Source organism: Chaetura pelagica, unplaced genomic scaffold (assembly GCF_000747805.2).
Source record: "Chaetura pelagica isolate M959 unplaced genomic scaffold, ChaPel_1.0 scaffold274, whole genome shotgun sequence".
Taxonomy (NCBI): Eukaryota; Metazoa; Chordata; class Aves; order Apodiformes; family Apodidae; genus Chaetura; species Chaetura pelagica.
The window spans coordinates 268,311-287,392 of record NW_009952983.1 but is presented as its reverse complement, the minus strand read 5'-3'; the positions used below and the strand labels follow the sequence as shown (position 1 = coordinate 287,392).

Sequence of the window (19,082 nt, the reverse complement as noted above, 5' to 3'; positions counted from 1 at the left end):
AGTTAAACATTGACCTGGTCCTGGCCATTCCCCCAGGGGGATGGGAGGTGGCTGCTGCTGACAGAGGAGCAGAAAGCAGTTCAGGAAGCCAGCATCAAGCCCTGGGCAAGGTTTTTTTTTTTTTTTTTTGTACCTACAAGTGATTTTCAGCCAGGGGCACCACCTCAGCTGGCAGCTGGCTGACCTGGATGTATTTCTACAAGCAGTTGTTTTGCTAAACCTTCTATTTCTAGAAGGAAAATCAATCCCCAGAGCACCAGAAGGGTAAAAGTATCTCCCACTCTGCATGGCAGAAGCAGCCTGGGGACAAGGCCTGGCTGAGGAGCATCCTCTGCCCTTGCTCCTGCTGGCTAGTGGCATCAATGGGGGGTGGGGGGAAATGCAACTTTAGCACAAAACCACCTGAAAACATCAGCCAAAGTGCTTATATTCTGCAGCAGGATTTGGACCAAATGCAGCAGGGTTGGTGCATAAGACAGGGGTCTACACATCTCCATGGTTCTTCCTTTCCATTCCCAAGGTGTATGAGGACAACATGGCTTCCTTGGAGCTGTAGGGAGTCACTTACTCATTTCCAAAGTGGAGTGGTTTGAAACTATGTAGGGAGGGTTATTTCTGCAAGAAGATGACTATGGCAGGAGTGGGGCTGCAAGAGGAGGGCAGAGCATCTGTGGGCTCCACTGCACAATCCCTGGAAACCAAAGAGCATGGAGTGTGAAAGGGAGAGGCTAAAATGGCACCAGAGCCAGCAGCAGCTCTTCCCACTGGGATCCCAGGAGTGATCCTGTGTAGGAAATGGGGCCTCTTTTGGCTTTTCCCTTGGGAAATGAGAGCTGGGAGGAGGGCTGTGCGGGGAAATGCAGGTCATGGAAGAGCCACACATCCAGCACTCGTGGCCGGTAGATCCATGGATAAACCACTGGGCACTCCCTTGATGGGGAGGTTTGGAGCTGCAAAATGCCACTGGCCAGGGGTGGCACCTCCCAGAATAAATTATTCATCCCTGGAGCAACCCAGCTGGTTCATGTTTTTGGCTGCAAAGCACCAACATCCTTCATGACTTTGCTTTGCAACAGGTCACCAGGGAGCAGAGGAGTTTGGGTGTTTTCTTCTTTTCAAATCAACATATGAAACCAACACCCTGCTTCCTTCCTGAGCTTCTCAGCACTTCATACTTCTTTTTCCATTTATTTTCCCTTCCCCCTCCCCTGCTGAGAACAGGTCATTCCTGTTAAGCAGCTTGGGAAAACTGAATTCAATGCAACAACAGGTGTCAGAGCATTGGAAAACTCACAGATGTTGAAGCTGGTGCCCATGGTGCTGTATCTGGGTGTTTCACCCAAGTGTGATGCTGTGGCCCTGGCCCTGATGAAGACCTGGCAGGGTCCTCCTGCTCCCTGTGCCACTAAATCCCTGTCCTGCTGAGGTTTCTTTCAAAGCCATAAGGGTGTCCCCACCTGCTGTGTGATGGCACCACAGCCCATCACACAGTGATGTAGGGAAGGAGATTGTGAAGGGACGTGTACTTCATGTTGATATTTCCCCAAGGTCTTCATCTCTGGGTGAAGAGATGCTCCTCTTTGCATTTGAAGGTGATGCAGTGTCCTCCTGGCTGGTTCATGAGAGCTGGGTCCCACCTCCTCTGGTACAAGGGTCCAAGGGTGTTTGTTAGCCTGGCAGCCACTGTCAGCTGAGGACCATTATCTCTCAGAATATCCCTAAAAAAAACTATGTCTCTGTGCACTTTTGAGCTACACTTTGCTCTCTGCATGCCTGTACTTTGTAAAGCAGGGAGGGCCAAGGGGCTTTGGGGTTGGGTCAGAGGGGAGGAAGGCTTGCTGCAAAAAATGCCCTTCCTGCAGGTCTCTGGGGCAAACAGAGAGCAAGTTTGGGGTTGAACTGAGTCCCAGGAGCTCCCATGGATACTGGAAGAGACTCCCAAATGTTATTACTTGCAACTGCTCTGCCAAAATCACCCCTTTGCACCTTGACCTGGGCTACGTAGACTGTGGCTGTGCAGGGTGTTGTGTGGGTGCAGGAGAGGGAGCTGGGTGAGCTGTGCATGTGCAGTGCTGGAGGTTGTGGTTATTGGCATCATTTTGACCTGGTTAGCTCAAGATTGAGCGGTGACCTGTGCTAACCCCCTTGCTTAAACCTGTTTAACACCAGCCAAAGGTATTTGAAGGGAGAAGGATGGGATGAGGTATGTTAGGGCTTCAGGCCAGCTTCATCACTGCCTTCCTGGTGATGAGGAGCTCATCCTTTTCTTTAACTCGAGGGTTGCTTAATCTGTATTTAAGGTATTTTATCTGTATTTAAGGTTCAGTTTGAATCCCAAGCTCTGTGCCATAGAAACATGGGGCAGGAAGGAGCTTTACCCCCATGCACTACTGTTAGGGAGAGCATGTGGTCCTTCCAAGGAGAGTTGGAAGCTCTTTATCCCTTCCTCCAATTTCATTTATTCCTTGAAAACCCTCCACCAAATTCAGATGGAACTTCTAAGTGACATTGATTTTGCCAAGATTGGATTTCCCAGCAAATATATTGTAGTCAAAATGAAGCCATTGATCTCTTAAGTGTTCAGATGCCCTTCTTTTAAGATAGATACCAGGAAAAGCTCCAGGGCAGGGCAGTGCCATGACTTGGGGCTGGGCATTTTCCTGCAGGGGAGCAGAGTGTTGCCCATCTGTACGTGGCACAGGTGAACTAAGGGGGGGGGGGGGGGGGGAGGGGTCAGCACAGTCTGAGATCCAACAGCAACAGTCGATTTTCTCTGCCTTAGAACTTCTCTTTAAGAGTTTGAAATTGCAATAATCACAGGGACAGGAGGAGATGGAAAGTGGGCAGCAGTGATTTTTGCAAAAATCGTGCCTGGACTTTCTGCAAATCTCCAGTGAGCAAAGCAGAAGAAACCATGAGGGTGTGACCAGGCTTGCTGTTCATTGTGCTTGCAACATGTTCAGCTGGTGATAGCACAGAGCAGGGAAGAGGAAAATAATCCAGCACTGTCCCACGGGCTGCCATAGGCACTGGTGTGACAAATAGAGCCTGTTGTTACAGAGCTGTGAAGTTGTTTCCTCCCTCTGCTGCTTGTCACTTGCACTAACAGGGAATGTTCACCTTGTCCCAGCCACGAGGACACGGGTGATGCTGAGATAACATTGTCCATGGTGCCTGGTTGCTGAGCCCTCCTGAGTGATGGTGTGTGGGTGGCAGTTGCTCCAGAGGGGTTATTCCCAGCACGTTTTGTTTTCCTTCCAGAGAGCTGGGCCCTGGAGTGAAGGACAATCTGATAATGCAGCAGCCAGATCAAAACTGGCATTTTCCTTGGGGTGCAAAATGAGATGGTGCAGCTGAAGTGAAGCCCTCAGGTTGCTGGAGATGGTAGAAGGGCTCATCAGAGACCCTCACAGATGTAACCACATCTGATTGGTCACTTGACAGGTGTGATTATGGGTTTGCATTCCTCTGATGGATCACGAACGTGGTCCTGCAAAATAGCCTCTGTTTATTGTCTGATTTCTTGGGCTTGATGGGTTTTCTCTGGCTGAAAGGCTGAGCTGTAGGGGAAACAATTCCCTTCCTTGCTTCATAAGGAAGATAATGGACAGATAGAGCAGCAGGTGCATGAGGGGACTCCAGTGAATTGCTGAGCAGGATGAGAACCCCCAGAAAGCATCTGGCTTGGGTTGGGTCAGATGATGTCTGGTAAGCCTGATGTGAGGTGTAAGGTGGCTGCTGGGCTCAGAGCTATGTGTCTTCTCTCCCTGTAGAAACATGAGGGTGATCACTGGTCCCTGGGGACAGGACATGCACAATGGCTGCTCGTGGAGAGTGACAGGCTGGCACTGTGACACACTGTGCCCCTGGCCATGCAACATGTCATCCAGGGGAAAACTGACTCAAACGTGGGTATTTCTCATTATTTCCCTGCTGAATAACTCCATGAGGTTTCTTGATAGATTGAGTCTTGGGTCTGCAGGTGCTGCCATGAGGCTGCTTGCCAAAATCTACTCATCAATGCACCCTGAAAGGAAATGTTTGGTTTTCCTACATGTTAAGTTTGGCAGGAACTAACATTTGAGTAAAATATATCTCCAAGACTATCTAGTAATGGAAATGAAGATATTGACTCCAAAATCAACTTGGGGGGGGGGGAGGTGCCCAGGCTGCCATGTGCTATTTGCACTCAGCCAGATTGTCCCATCAGTATCCCCTGTTTCATGTAATTAACTTTTCTGGAATCTTTTTCATGTCCAGCTCCTCTTGAAAACAGCAGGTGAGAAGCTGAGCCCATCTTCCCAAATGCTAGAAGTGACTTTTAAAAGGCTTCAACCTTACACCTCTGGGTCTAGTGCAAAGGGGAAAGGGTTGGTTGGGTTGGTTTCTGCAGCTGTGTGATGAAAGGGCCCAAGTTTGGGTTTTTGTTTGTTGTTGGTTTTTTTATTCATAGAATCACCAAGGCTGGAAAAGACCTTCAAGACCATCAAGTCCAGCCTAACACCACCACATCAACTAGACCATGGCACTAAGTGCCACATCCAGCCTTTCCTTGAACACCTCCAGGGACCACCACTCCACCCCTTCCCTGGGAAGACACACAGGTATTTTGTTAGGTGTCCTGCTCACGTGGAACAGTTGAGACATGAATGTTAAAAGATAAAAAAACACTAAATAGAACAGAGTCCAATAAAAAGGTGCTTCTGATACTACTGACATGAATTGCTTTGTTACCAGCAGCACTAAGGCCTAATGGCCATGGGGGACACTCTGGCTGCCTGTCACCCTCCAGCACCATCACTGCCACCTCTGCTTGTGTATCTGATAGCAAAGACTTCCTTTCTGTAATAACTAATATTTTTTTTTTGTGGCAAAAAAACCCTCAGAAAAACTGTCTCTGCTGCCAATCAGACTCACAACCACCAGGCAGGCCAGTGGAGCTCAGAAATCTGTGATGCTTTGCAGTTGTTTCTGTTCTTCCTTAAGAAAAAAATGCTTGTCTATCTTCTCAAGTGCTCCCAATTAAAAGTAATCCTGCTTGCTTGGTTCTAGGAATGCTGAGAAAGAAAACAGGCAGCCTAAATTACACAGTGACAGACTCAGAGAAAGAACTGGGTAAGTTGGTTGGTTTGTTTTGGCTTTTGAAAGGCTTTTCCATGGTAAAGGTTAAGAAAAAAATCTATTTGTTTGGCCTAAAGCTTTAGAAAATATGAACTGACATTTTCCAGCAACACTGGCAATCCAGGGTGTTCAATCTGTCATGAGAGGCACGTTGTTCAGCAGGGAGGGCAGATTTTCTGGGAGAGAAAGAGATAAATAAGGTTATTCTTGCTTTACTGAAGACACCCAAAAATCCAGCACCACTCCTGGGAGGTTGATGTTGGGAAGGGACACAGCTCAGAGTGTGGGAGGGATGTGGGGCCAGCATTTGGAGCCTGGTGCCTTTCAGAGGGGGTGAAGCTCCAGGTGGTTTCTGGTTTATAGGACATTTGCAGCTAAGTGGTCACAGGCTGGAGCAGACCATGGGTGTCATGAGTGGCCTTGGTTCTTTAGCAAAGGTCAAAGTGTGAAGCCAGCTTAAGGGTGCAGCAGCAGCCTCGAGTCAACTCAACTTGGTATCACCACCATTTTCTCACTTGCTCAGCATGGGTGATAAGGACAGGTAGAAGCCCTACGAATCTACCAACAAGCAAAACTAGTTTGAACTGTTTTAATTGGCAGCAACTCACACCAACAGTTCTATGTTCAGCAATGGATCCCTCTCTCTCTCCCAGCTGGACTGGGAGGCAGGCACCTGCCTGTTCCCTGCCCTAGCAACGTGCTGGGCATTGGGTGGGTTAGGACATCAGGACCGAGCTGTGGATTTCCAGTGGCTCCAGGCACCATCTGTGATGGAGAGACAAGCTTTCAGTGCTAGTCTCTGGGCTAACCACCCTGCAGCAGGGCCAGATGATGTGTGAAACAGCCATCCCTGCACACTTCACAACAGTGAAACTTGATGAGAAATCAATGCTTTGCACATCACAGGGGATTTCTTCTGGTCATCATTCCTAACATCCATGTGAACACCAGCTTCCTTCAGAAATGAAGTCTCAGAAATGCTGGGAGAGGTTTGAAATGGCTTTCCAAACCCACAACCTCACCAAAAGGTCACTTCATTTTTAAGGTAAGTGGACATGTTCAATTTTGAGATTCAGCTGGAAACACCCAAGATCTGTATGAATGGATCTGCTTTTGCCATGAAAAGGAAACAAATGATGCAGATTTGAACCCCTATTTTAAACCCACCAGTTCAGTAAGACTTAGATGGTTTTATTACAAAACATTTTATTGTAGTTATTTACACCCTTTCCTTGATAAGTGTATAAATGTAAACATTTATTATAGATGTATTTCTCTTATCTTACAGTTGATCTCCTGCTCAGAGTAAATGTCATTTTGAAGCATACAAGTAGTGAGGAAATGTAAGCTATATTCACAGAATATACATCAAGTCCACCAGCCCTAAGCTAGTGGTATAGACACTGTCCCATTAGCTCTACTTCTGCTCCTCGTGTGTACACTGGAGTCTGTGATGTCATCAGCATGATCCTCACTTTTCTTCTCCTTCAAGCTGTTGATGAACCTCAGGGTTATTTCATCCCATTCCTCGGGGAGCAGCATGAGCAGAAAGCCAATGCAGATGATGATGGTTGCTCCCAACCTCACGACGCTGAAGATCATTTTGTGCTTCAACAGATCCACAGCTGTGAAGAAGAAACAACAGCACTGTCAACATTGCAGCAGGAGGAACTACAGCATCAGAGCAGCCTGGAACATCTCCATGACCTGCGTGGTGCACTCTGGCTGTGAGATCAGCCTCATTGCTCTCAGTCCTCTAGAGTGACCAGCTCCCTGAGCTCAGAGAATGGCTCTGACCTCACAGATTAGGTGAGGAAGTGCCACGTCTCCTCCACGTCTCACCATCTTCATGAAGGCTCTGAGGAAGCCTTGTAGGGCTGGTCTAGCCTCAAGGTTTCTATTTCTGCTCCAAGAGGGAAGGTACTTTATGGCAACTCTTTATCTACAGCAGGTTACATCAACATAATGCTTCATGGGCTGCGTGGAGCAGCGATGGGGAGAGAGCAGCAGGCAGGTCAGAAAGCTGGTGTTGATGTCTCCAGGCCCCACAACCACCAACCACAGCACATCTGAGCCCTTCAGCAGCCTCTTACAGGTACTGACTGTTTCACAGCTCTGACCTGCATCCCCCTAAAAATCGAAGTTTCTTTGAAACCCAAAGTGGTGAGACTGGGGGGGAGAAGAGAAGACTGGAAGAGCAGAGACAGATTCAAGAAGACAGGACTCTGGAATAAACTTCCACATACACCCCCTGCCCTGCTGCTGGTCACCAGCAGAGTGCTGAGCCCACCACACCTCAGCAGCAACCAGCTCTGGGCTGCTGGCTGGAGATCTGTGTGGGACAGACACACTCATCACTCCCAGAGGAAGGAGGCAAGACCAAGAAGAAAAAAAAGGCTTCCACCAGCTGCAACACCCACCACCTACAGAAGCCGAAGAAGACTGAACTGCATTTGAAATACATGGCAAGAGATTTTTTGACTGTTTAGGCCATGAACTGCTTCTGCTGCCTGCAGCCCCACGTGCTTCTCTGTCCACCAACACCCCGGGCGCCGGTACCTGCGTTGCCAGGGACACTGAGCACTGTGCCAACAGAGATCAGGATGGGGTAGGTGAGCACCACACCAACGTTCACCAGAATGTTGAAAGCTGGGGGGAAAAAACAAAGAGATTATGGGGCAAAGCAGTGGGGTGAGCCTGTTGTCCTCCACCTTGACCATCTAAGCATGATACAGGCTCAGGACACACACCACGCTGAGGTCCTTGTCATGAAGGGATTGAGTCTGTTTTCATAAAGGAGTGGGAAACAAGGGGAAGTTCTGCTTGGAGGAAGAGGGAGGGCTGCAGGTCCTTTTCCAAACAGTAATACCAAGATTATCACCAAGGGAGGAGAGGACGTTTGGACTCAATGATCTTAAAGGTCTTTTCCTTGAACAATTCTATGACACTGTGTCTCAGGACAGCTGCATGGCTGGGCTACCTACCAGGCCATGGCATTCACAGTCATTTTTCCATGTAATGTACTTGGAGTGGAGACAAAAGCCTCTTCAGTTATGAAATAACAGAGACTTCAGTAAAGAAAAGGATGTTATTACCTCTGAAAAGTCAAACTCCTCTGGGCTGAATCAAATTTCTGCCTGGCTAGAGGACAACAATTGTGGCTCTGAGGAGAGCCCTGTAGAAGAGCAGAGGGGAGGTGAAGACCACAGGAGAAGAACCTTGCAGGCAAACAGCAAGCTGTGAGAGGTCTGCCCAGAGCCCTGCAGCACCCACAGAAAGGTGTCCCAGCACTGTAGGTCTCCATGTCAGTCCACACAAACCCCACAGAGCATCCCAGAACTACTGACCACACACATAGCCCTTTGAAATTGGGTTGGCAGCAACCCAGCTGTGCCAGGGAAGTACCAATGGAGCTATGGTAGGAATGCAAAGATGAAAAGTGGACAATTGGTGTGACTGCTTCAGCTTTATCCTCTGCTATTTAACTGTAAGGCTTCTTATGAAAACTATGAATAACTTCTCAAGGTGTACCTGCTTGGGTACCTGTGAGAGAGCTCTGCTGCCCAAGGGGGTGGAGGGGACTGTTTGTGGTCCAAGGCTAATTTTGTGTTGGGGGAGATGAGAAGAGCTGGAAAAATGAGTGAATTATTTGTCACATACCCAACCAGAGCCCGGCTACACCACACAGGTAACCCCAGGGCACAGCAGAGAAGGGGGACCAGTACTCCACTTTGGTAAAATACAGGATGATGGGGGTGACAGAGATGAAAATTAAATTGAAGAAGCCCAAGGTAGAAACAAAATGAGCTGCTTCCCCAAAGTTTGCACTTCCAAGGAACATCTTGAACAAAACCTGCAAAGAAAAGAGGAGGGTTTTAGTCTCATGCCTGTCTTAGAGGTCTTTTCCAACCTTAATGACTCTAGCATTCTGGGCAACCAAGTTATGGGATTTGGGCTGTGCTTGGCACTGTTAAGGTCTGGGAGGGGTTTCCATAGCATGACCCTGCTGTGAGAGGAAAGCCTCACCTGGAGGGACTGGCTTCAGATTTACAGGCATCAACACGGCCTCAATTCATGCACTCTGAGTGACTTTTGAATGGTGACAACAAATTAACCAGTGAGACAAGCAAAGTCTCAAGCTGGGAGGCAACTTCTCATCCCACTACAACCTGCTCCTCTTCACACACCCTTCAGCCTCCCTGTGCTGACGTCAAACACGGCCACCTTCAGCCCAACTTGTTCCTAACTCAGACACATCCCTCTCCATCCCTCATCTTCAAGAGCAGCCACTACTTTGAAGCAGGAGAGCAGAGCCCAGCATGTCTTTAGTGCATCACCTGGGGCTCCAAGCTCTGCACGAGCGTGGAATATGCAAGAGGAGCCGCAGTGCAGCCCAGGGATGAGCCGGGAGAGCAGCACTGCTGATTCCAGCTCTCCTCCCTGCTCCATCTGGCCAGCCCCTTCCAAACAGTGTTGAGAAACTGTGGTGGCAGGACATGATTAAAACATGATCCTGAACTCCTCACAGCATCCTAATGGAGATTTCATTAAAGGCTCATAAAGCAAAGGCAGCCTGGCTATTTGGCAGCTAACGGCTGAATTACCCTCAGAGCAGCTTTCCTGACATCACAGCATCTCCTGGTCCCAGCACAAATGATGCAGGAGGGACGAATAAGACAAAGCATTTCCTTCACAGTGATTCACTTGGCATTCATGCAATGTTACCAGCCAATGTTAAAAGAATGGAAGAACCCCAATAAACAGCTCTGACCTACCTTATAGAGTGCAGATGTAGAGGCTGATCCAACAGCATATGCCACCCCAATAATGGAATCACCCTGGAAACCATCTGCATATGCCATCATTACAATCCCTGTGATTGCCATTATTGCTGCAACTATCTGCACAGAGAAAGCAAAGCAAGGTAAAGCTCAGCCCAACTTCATCACACAGCAAGAGATTTATCACTGTGGGGGGTTTAAATGAGTGTCACTACAGCTCCTGGCTCTGACTTGAAGCTTCTTTGCTTGTCCTTAAACAGGGGAAATTATGCACAGTTGGGAGAGATCTAAAGCATAATGAAAGTATAAGCACAGAGAGTGACATGGATCTATAGCACTGCAGGGTCTCCCTAGGACCTACTGAGACATCATCCATCATTATTTTATAAACTAAGCAGCCACTTGGGAGATATTCCTCCAAGATCAAGACATTTTAAGACATTATGCTCTGCTCTACAAAAAGACAAATATTTAGCAATGCTGCCAATTTGACTTGAAATGCAAACATTTAGATGGCTGACCTTCCTGGACATTAGTCCAGAAGAATGACCTCTGTATTTTGGCATACCAGTGTACCACTGGGAGCTTTTCCAGGCTGCTCCAACTGTGCATATTTCCTAACAGCTTTCTTGGATGGACTTGACCAAATCTCTTTATGATGTCTTTACCTTTGTGCTTAGGGTTTTGACCTCATTTGAAAATGAAAACTGGAAGAGGGGAGATTTAGGTTAGACATTGGGAAGAAATTTTTCACTGTGAGGGGGTGAGACACTGGCCCAGGTTGCCCAGGGAAGTTGTGGTTACCCCATCCCTGGGAATGTTCAAGCCTAGGTTGGGTGGTGCTTGGAGCAACCTGGGCTGGTGGGAGGTGTCCCTGCCCATGCAGGGGGGTTGGAACTAGATGATCTTGAAGGTCCCTTCCATCCCAAACCATTCTATGATATGAAAAAGAAAGAATTAACTGTACCTGAAATTCTGGGTCTTGACTCCAAGGAGCATAAGGAAGTGGCAGGGATTCCAGCATGTTTTATTATTTGAAAAAAACCTCCCAGTCTCTACCTTATTGCCCTCAGCAGATAAATATGAAGTCTGAATTTCAAAGACATTGAATACCTAGATTCCATGACCTGCAGAGGAAAATGTGTTTCCTCAGACTTGTGGAAAATCACAGCCCCATTTCTCAGAGCCAGGGGGTTTTATAGAGTTTGGTTTGTTGATTTGTTTGTTTAATTAGTATTACATTAAACATTTTATTACTATAAAAAGGCTGTTCATGTACTAGAGCTGGATGTAGAGCAGAATATTCACAAATGCAGATATCCAAAGCTAGCTGTTACAGAATCAGCAGCAACATTTCAGGTTCAGACCCTGTTCTCTATTCCCAGATATCCATTATAACACACAGCTCCCCAGAGGACAGGCAAGGCAGGCTCTCCTCATTCATACAAAGGAAGAAACGTGTGGCTCACCTCACCAACATCAACCTCTACAAGCACTGTCACACTGACTGGCTCCTGAACTTGGCTGCTGAGCCAGGCAGGGCTTTTTACCTTCTTGCTCCTGCAGCTCTGGTGCAGCCCCTGAGCCAACACCAAGGTGAGATGGACACTTGCTTCTTCAAACTTCCTTTCACAGATATTAACTACCAGGCAAACCTAAGCTTTATGTGCTTCACAGCACAGACTTTAAAGGCATCTTGATCAAACCACAAGCCCCTTTGCAGAGGAGCTTGGCTTTCAGATCTCATAAAGTTTTACCAAAAGACCCAGAAAACCCACGGATTCTTGTATTGAGCAGATGTGAGCCAGGCTGAGGCAAGAAGCACAAAAACCCCACAGAACAATTTCAACAGGGCCAGTCAGTAGAGGAAAACCCTGCCTCAAGGGACACCCAGCACAGAGACACACGCCTGACTCAAGTAAAGGTGTCCCCACGTGGGACACAACAGAGAACCAAGAATCAACTCCCATGGTACAGACAATCTTGGAGACTACAGGTAAAAATGTTATTGCTCTTCAATCACATTGGTATCTAGGCCAACATCTTCACTGAGGCACCCATCTCCTGCATGCAGCTTTAATTACTTCCCTCTCACCATTAGCAGTGTCAAAGGCAGAGACAAACCACAGTGCATGTCTATATCCCACCTCATTTCTATTCAACACAACCAAGCTCCAGTTCAGCAAAGCTGCCTGGCTGTCACCTAGTCCTGAAGATATTGTTGGTACCTCCAAATTCACTGTGAAATGGCACTTGGAATCAACTTAATGACAAGGGCTGGAGTCACACACATACTCAGCCTCCCAGGAGTAATGCAACAGTTCCATCAGATCTGGAAGGACTTTAGCAAGAGAGGACCAGACAGCTTCCATTCCCTCCTTCCCAGAATAACATCCCAACAGTCATGCTATGCTGGGAGGAGGGCTTGAGTCTCTTCATCCAGGGGATGGATATGGAGCCAAGACTGCCATCTCTGGACTTAGGGCTCTTACCAGCAAGCTTCTGAGAAGGACTGGGGTGAGCGTTGCATTTTCCAGTGCCTAAATGGGAATCTGGCTTTACTCCTTAAATGAGTTTGAGTGCAGGAATACATCACCCTCTGCTGCTCACCCTGCTGAAAAGTCAGAGCACATCTGGCACATGACACACACACCATCCCCCAAGATGCAGCAAAGCTTATTTTGATCCCTGAGCTTCCATCTATCCAAGGACTTGTGAGCAAAGCACAGTTAAATTCTCTTAGAAGAATGAGTTTCAATCCCAGCAGGAAAGGTCCCTACAGAGCTTCTCTCTCCTCCCTCTGCTTTAGTGAGTAGTTTGTTCGTAACAGTGTAATGTTGCTGTTCTCCTTACAGCTCATCCTAGGACACAAACACCAAAGAAGTCCAGCCTTGAAGCAATATAGAATTACACCCTGGACCTCTCAGACACCAGCACGACCCCTCCTACCAGTTTCCAGAAGCTCCCCCCTTGCCCTGCCTGGCTGGTCTCATCTCAGGCTGCACAAGGCATCTTGCCTTGCACATCAGTTCAGATGTAGCACTTCAGCTGTCAGCTGGAATATCTGAGCTGTAATATTTCAAGCAGTGCCTCCCACAGGGCAAAACAGCCACATCCAATGTAGTTATCCCCCTCTTCAAAGAAAAAGGATCAAGATTTAAGTCTTAGTGCACTCACAGCTCAGACCCAGCAAGTGAATTCTTCCCTTCTATTAGTGGAAATGAGCAGCTCCATCATCCCCAACAGGTGATTCTTCCCGTTGGGAAGAACATCTTTCCAGTCCAACTACAGAGAGTAACTTTCCTAATTCCATCATATATTTAGGAAGTCAGGCACTTTCTTTCCTGAAATGATGGACACATATGGAGCAACATCTCACGGGACATTAGATAAATAAGACCTGACAGTGGAAAACAGCGAGAACATTATTTCAGTTTCTGCTCGAAGCTCTTCCTGCAAATTCTACACCCCTGCATTAGCACAGCTGACCTCTGCCTAGCAATTGTCATGTGTTTGCTTTAGAAACCTGAGAGCACATCCTGCAGGCTCCTGTAAGCTGACAAGCAGCAAAGCTGGTTGTTGCAGCTGACAGCTCATTAAACAAGGCTTTTAATTAACAGAAGTGGCTAGTAACTTTCTTTTGGAGACTCCCAGGTAAGGAATTAAATCAGCCTGTGGGTGTCCCCCCTTTTTTATTGTTTGTTGTGGGTTTTTTTCTCTTTTTTTTTTTTTTTTTTTACCCTGGAAGAAAGCAAAATCAACCAACATTTTATTCAGGAGCAATTTTTTTTCCATTTGGAGCTCAGCAGTAAATGAGGTGCTGTGGTAAAGGAACCTGCCTTCAGACTACAGCCAGTATTATTTTTTTTTCTGGGGGGAAAATGTCCCCAAACTCCTTTCTCTACCTACCTAAGAAGCATTAATTCAGCTGCACAGATGAAGCACAACCAAGGGCTCAAACATGCAAAGCTTTAACTATGCAGCTAAATCTGTGACACAAATGAACAGAACTACTCAAACTGGTAAAATCTTTTAAATATTTGTGTTTGCTCTGAGCCAAAGCTGTCTGGACTTACAGAAGCAGGGCAGTAGGTACTGAAGGTACCTAAGGTCCACCTGCATCACTTTAATAGGTAAATAGCTACGTAGACATTGCTGCAAATGTCCTTCTCATATGAAAACTCTTTCTCCAGGTGGTGTTTCTTTCTCTTGGGTTGGGTTTTCTCTTGGGTCCTTCCTACACAACAGCACTGGGGACACATGGCTCCCACTGCACAACACACCTTCCAGGTAGCTCAAAAGCAGCCAAGACAGCCAGACCTGGCAGCCCTTCCATAGCCAGCCAATGCTTCCACAGCCAAGATCATGCCATACCACAAGGTGGACATCAAGACAGGTATGTCTTTAGATAATCCATCTGAACATTCAGCCCCAAAGCCTGGCTGGCAGTGGCTTTTCAGGGCATGCCAAGGTTCAGGGAGCCACCAGGCAGCTGGCCATGTGGCTCCCACTTGCCTGTGGCCACCTGCAGGTAGTTTGGTGACGCCTGCAGCAACAGGTCTAGGACAACTGGCCACCAGCAACTCACCACCAACAACTGGCCAAGTCGGAGCACCATGAGCAGACCCACCTGCTCCCCAAGGTCCTGCTCATGGTGTTGAACCAGTGCAGGCAGCAGCCAGCTGCCCCTGCAGTGAGCTGGTGGTGTAGAGATGTCCAGCAGCCAGTTGGTGGTGGTGAGTTGGTGGTGGCCAGTTGTCCCTTTCCCTGCAGCAACGCCAGGCAGGCAGGGAGCTGGCAATGCTGGAAACCTGCCACAAAGCTGCTGAGCCTTGCTGGCTGTTGATTCCCAAGCCCATGCAGATAAAAGCTGTCTGGATACATGGGTGCTGGTGGCATCCCCACCTTCCATGCACCACAGCCATGCCCAAGGGCTCTGACATTCTGAGAGACCTGCTGGGAGTTGAGCTCCTTTGAAAACCTGCCTGTCCTCCTGGAGGCTGAGCACTTTGGCAAAAACACTGCCTTAGAGTATATGATTAAGCCCTTATTTCTTTTCATCCCCTCACTGTCCAAATAACCTAATTACCCTTGCTCTCTGAGAGGCTGGGGGGTGAAAGCAGCAGAGTGTATTCAAAGCGCAAAAGGTTAGGGCTGTGCTGCTTAGTCATATTTTAGTTCTCAAACACTCTCCTGCGTGGTCATTAACATCATTAAGTGTTATTCTGGCAGGAGGGCTGCTGGAAAATGCTGTTAATTACCTTCCAGGCACTGTGCATCCAGAATCTGCCAGTTAGCAGCAAAAAACCAGCTTCTTTCATGTGCAGGATTTGCTGCTCACTTCTGCAGCCAAGTTTTTCTTGGGTAAAGCTCACCTTGTTCACTGCATTAATACTAATGGGTATTTATAGCAAAGCTTTTTTTTTAGTCAGTAAAAAATCACTAATAACTAAAAATAGCTTGTGGTTTTTTTTTCCATCTAGGTTTTTTCATCTATGTTTCTTATGAGAGCAGGCTAGGAAAATGCAAGAGCTATGCCTGCTTTTTTGAGGAAGAGGTTGCTTTGAGATGAAAATTAGCTTAAATGGTACAAAATATCCTACTCTCTCAGCTGGAACCTGAGCTGATCAAGGGGCAGAAGAGGGAAGTTGCAGTTCCTGTTAATTTCTCTAGAGAAGAACTGAGGATTTCAAACCCTGCTTGTTCTTTGAGTCAAGGTCACATCCACCTGATGCTTCTGTATTTTAAGTTGGACATGAAACAGATGGATACACAGGTCTGGCTTTGGCACTGCAAGATGCAATGTCCATGTCCTTACCTCCAAGGGCACTATGGCTGAGGTCTATGAAACACAGACTCACCTCCTCAAATCTGCCTGGTCTGCACAGACCCTCCACTGAGTCAGCCCAACAAAACCCTTCTGGCAGATCCTCATCCAAGAGCACACACACCCTGCAGTGCTCAGGCCCTGTGCTGGAGGTCCCAGCCTGCCCCTTCTCACCAGGATGTGAGGGGAACTGTTGTACTTTCAACAACTTCCTCTTCCATTGCCAAACCCTGCACACAGTTCAGTGTGATGGTGGCTGCTCCAAGAGCTAGATCAGATGCCTGTGACACAAGAAGCCTATTCCTTTCATTTCTGAACTCTCCTATCACAATAATAATAATAGTAATAATAATAACAACATTAATAATAATAACAATAACAGTAATAATAAAGCTGCTGTGCTGATTTTTTAAAAAACACTGATTCAGATGAGTGTCCTGATCCACCAGGCTCTCCATGGGACTTAAATACTATTGCTGCTGGCTCTTTCTGGTCACAGGCATCACAACTGGCCCCAACCAGTCCCTAATGAAGTTCAAGACTGGATAGTTCCAACAGGATTGTACTCCACACGACCATTAGGCCTTGAGCCATTTCAACAGGGGAATTTGCATGAGCAGAAATGACAGGAAGCTCAGCTACACCTCAGCAAAGGTATAAAAGCAATAGTTGAATTTGCTGCAAATTAGGAGATTTGTGTATGTAAAATCACAGGGAACATGTTTGCTTTTCCCCAGATCCAGGCACACATCATTTTGCCTGGGTGGTTTTTAGTGGGGTTTTTTTGTTGAGGTTTTTTTTGCAGGGCCCATATTACTGCCAGTGAGTCCTTAACACTTTAGTGCAAAATACACTTTCATACAACACAGCTGGTATTTCTTTTATACCAAATTTGGCACGTGTACATGTACATGGAAAAAGCAATAGGGTGGCTTAAGAAAAATACATTACACATTGAAAACAGCCACCTACCCTCACAAGGAATAAAATACCTTTGTTTAGAACTTAAGCATCTATCACTAAGTTTAAAATTTTAGTTGACTGTACTTCATTCAGCACAATAGCCCAAACCAGAATAGGCTTCTATGAAACTGGAAGTCTTCCTATTCTAATTCATCAAAGCACACTCAGCTGTAATAGCTTCTCAAAATTCCCACATTGAATTACCTCTGGAGTATGAGGTCTCTAACTCATCTTCAGCCTTAGGTTTGCATCATAAAATCACACCAGAAAGGGTTTCACAGCATTTCTATCCCATCATGAGGCAGTACTATGGCAGCACAATGGCTTATGGATTTAAGGGCAATTGTGAAAACGAGAAAGAGTTGAAAATCAGACATATCATTACCCTTGCTCCCATGAACCTGTCTTTCAGCACAATCCAAGAAAGCAAGAAGACAAAAGCTTTGTTACAACAGAATAGGGCAGAGACGTCTGTGGCTGTCAGCTTCTTTAAAGCCAGTAAATACAGGTAGTTAGTCAAAGTCCACAGAATAGAAAAGGGAGCAGTCCTTTTAAGAAAGAGTTTCAGTGTCAGACCATCTTCACCAAAAATCCGACTGCATTCCCTATGAAAAGAAAAGATTTTAAAGCTCAGCCAGGATTCTCCTCAGCATTCACTGCAGCACAACAAACAGTCATTAGGCTTTTATCACATTCAGTTTAGTGCTTTTCCTGACTGCCCTGCACACCCCTAAGAATCTATTGTTTCATTCACATAGAGAAAAATCACCTACAATCTCCTTAAAACAGCAATTTCACAAATAGAAAAGGAGTAACTTACCTGGAATAATCACTCTCTATGCAACAATAATCCCAGGGACTCACAAACCAAAATGAAGGTTATCTACAATGCACTGACAGTTCTCAGGCTTTGCCTTCAAGGCCATGAGCAGAGGGATTATAACCACAATTTTTCTTCTGTACCTTGTCAATTTTTTTCTTGCTTTGTTCCAAAAGCTGGGTTGTTTTTTTTCTTACTGAAATATATTCTCATGTATGGCCAAGCAAGCTTTCAGAACTGCTTGAAGGTACTCACCAATACTGCAAGACTATGGTTTGGAATATGAAGCACCAGCCAGTGGGACTGAGCCAGTTGAACAAGAGGGCAAGAAAATGAAGGAAAGGGGAGGGAAGGGTATTTAGCAGCTTTATTTTCATAGAATCACAGGAGTTGGAAGGGATGTCTGAAGGTCATCGAGTCCAACCCCCCTGCTGCAGCAGGAACACCTGGGGCAGGTCACACAGGAACACGTCCAGATGGGTCTTGAAAGTCTCCAGAAAAGGAGACTCCACAACCTCCCTGAGCAGCCTGTCCCAGGGCTCCATCACCCTCACAGTAAAGACTCATGTTGAGGTGAAACTTCCTGTGTTGTCACCTGGTGCCGTTTCCCCTCGTCCTATTTTATTACACAGTAGCAAGTTCTGTTTGCTTAGAGACCACAAGGAATTTAATCCTTGTGGATTAAATAGCAAACAAAATCTCTACTTTCCCAAACCCAGGCAGAGCTGAAGCGAAATCTCCAGAGGGAGGCAAAAATCAATCAACAAAACCTCCAGGAATCCAGCCCAAAGAACGTCCTTGACACTCCCCAGGGAGGCGACAGCGCCAAGAGCCGAGACCTCGTCCCTGCTGAGCACAATCAGGGTTTTCATGGAGACGACCATGGTAAGGAGAATCACTTTCCAAGGAGATGGAAAACTCAGCAGCCTCTTCAATGTCATCAGAGAAGTTTCCCTATGGAAGCTGCTTACACTGCTCCATCTCCTGCTGTGACACGGTGCAAGTTCAAGGACTGAAGGGGGAAACAAGTGAGATGTTGTCATGCAAAGCATTGGGAAATTATTTTCTGTGAGGGGGGTGAGACCCTGGCCCAGGTTGCCAGAGAAGCTGTGGCTGCCCCAACCCTGGAAGTGTTCAAGACCAGGCTGGATGGAGCTTGGAACAACCTGGTCTAGTGGGAGGTGTCCCTGCCCATGCAGTGGGGTTGGAACTAGATGGTTCCCTTCCCAACCAAAGCATTCCATGATCCTGTGGTTCCCAGTGCACTTCATTACTTAACACACAGGCTTTCTGACACATCTGTGTAAAACTTGAGAGGTCCCACAAGTGAATGCTCCATACAACCAAAACACCAATGGGGTGAGCCAAGGTTCCATCAATCTGCAACACATCCTCTTCAGACAATGTTGAGGGACTGATCTACACAGCACAAGGCCTGGGGGGCCCCTGTGTATTCACAGCCAAATACAGCTGTGATTCCAAGATTGCTAAAACACTAATTATGTATAACTAATTAGTAACTTCAAAGATCGCGTTGCAATGTGAATTCAAAAACACTTGTTATTTGGGG

The 19,082-nt window shown here is 46.9% G+C and overlaps 1 protein-coding gene across 1 annotated transcript in view; it reads right to left on the bottom strand.

Annotated features, from left to right (window-relative positions):
- Positions 1 to 6,311: 6,311 nt before the first annotated feature.
- SLC35F4 (solute carrier family 35, member F4) overlaps positions 6,312 to 19,082 on the bottom strand; it is a 131,171-nt gene continuing 118,400 nt past the window's right edge. Inside the window, exons 5-9 of the mRNA XM_009996466.1 lie at positions 17,078 to 17,297; positions 9,897 to 10,022; positions 8,782 to 8,974; positions 7,681 to 7,770; positions 6,312 to 6,746 (exon numbers count right to left, since the gene is read on the bottom strand). Coding sequence (XP_009994768.1) covers positions 6,505 to 6,746; positions 7,681 to 7,770; positions 8,782 to 8,974; positions 9,897 to 10,022; positions 17,078 to 17,297 — 871 coding nt within the window. The 3' untranslated portion in view covers positions 6,312 to 6,504. The remainder of the gene's footprint in view (positions 6,747 to 7,680; positions 7,771 to 8,781; positions 8,975 to 9,896; positions 10,023 to 17,077; positions 17,298 to 19,082) is intronic.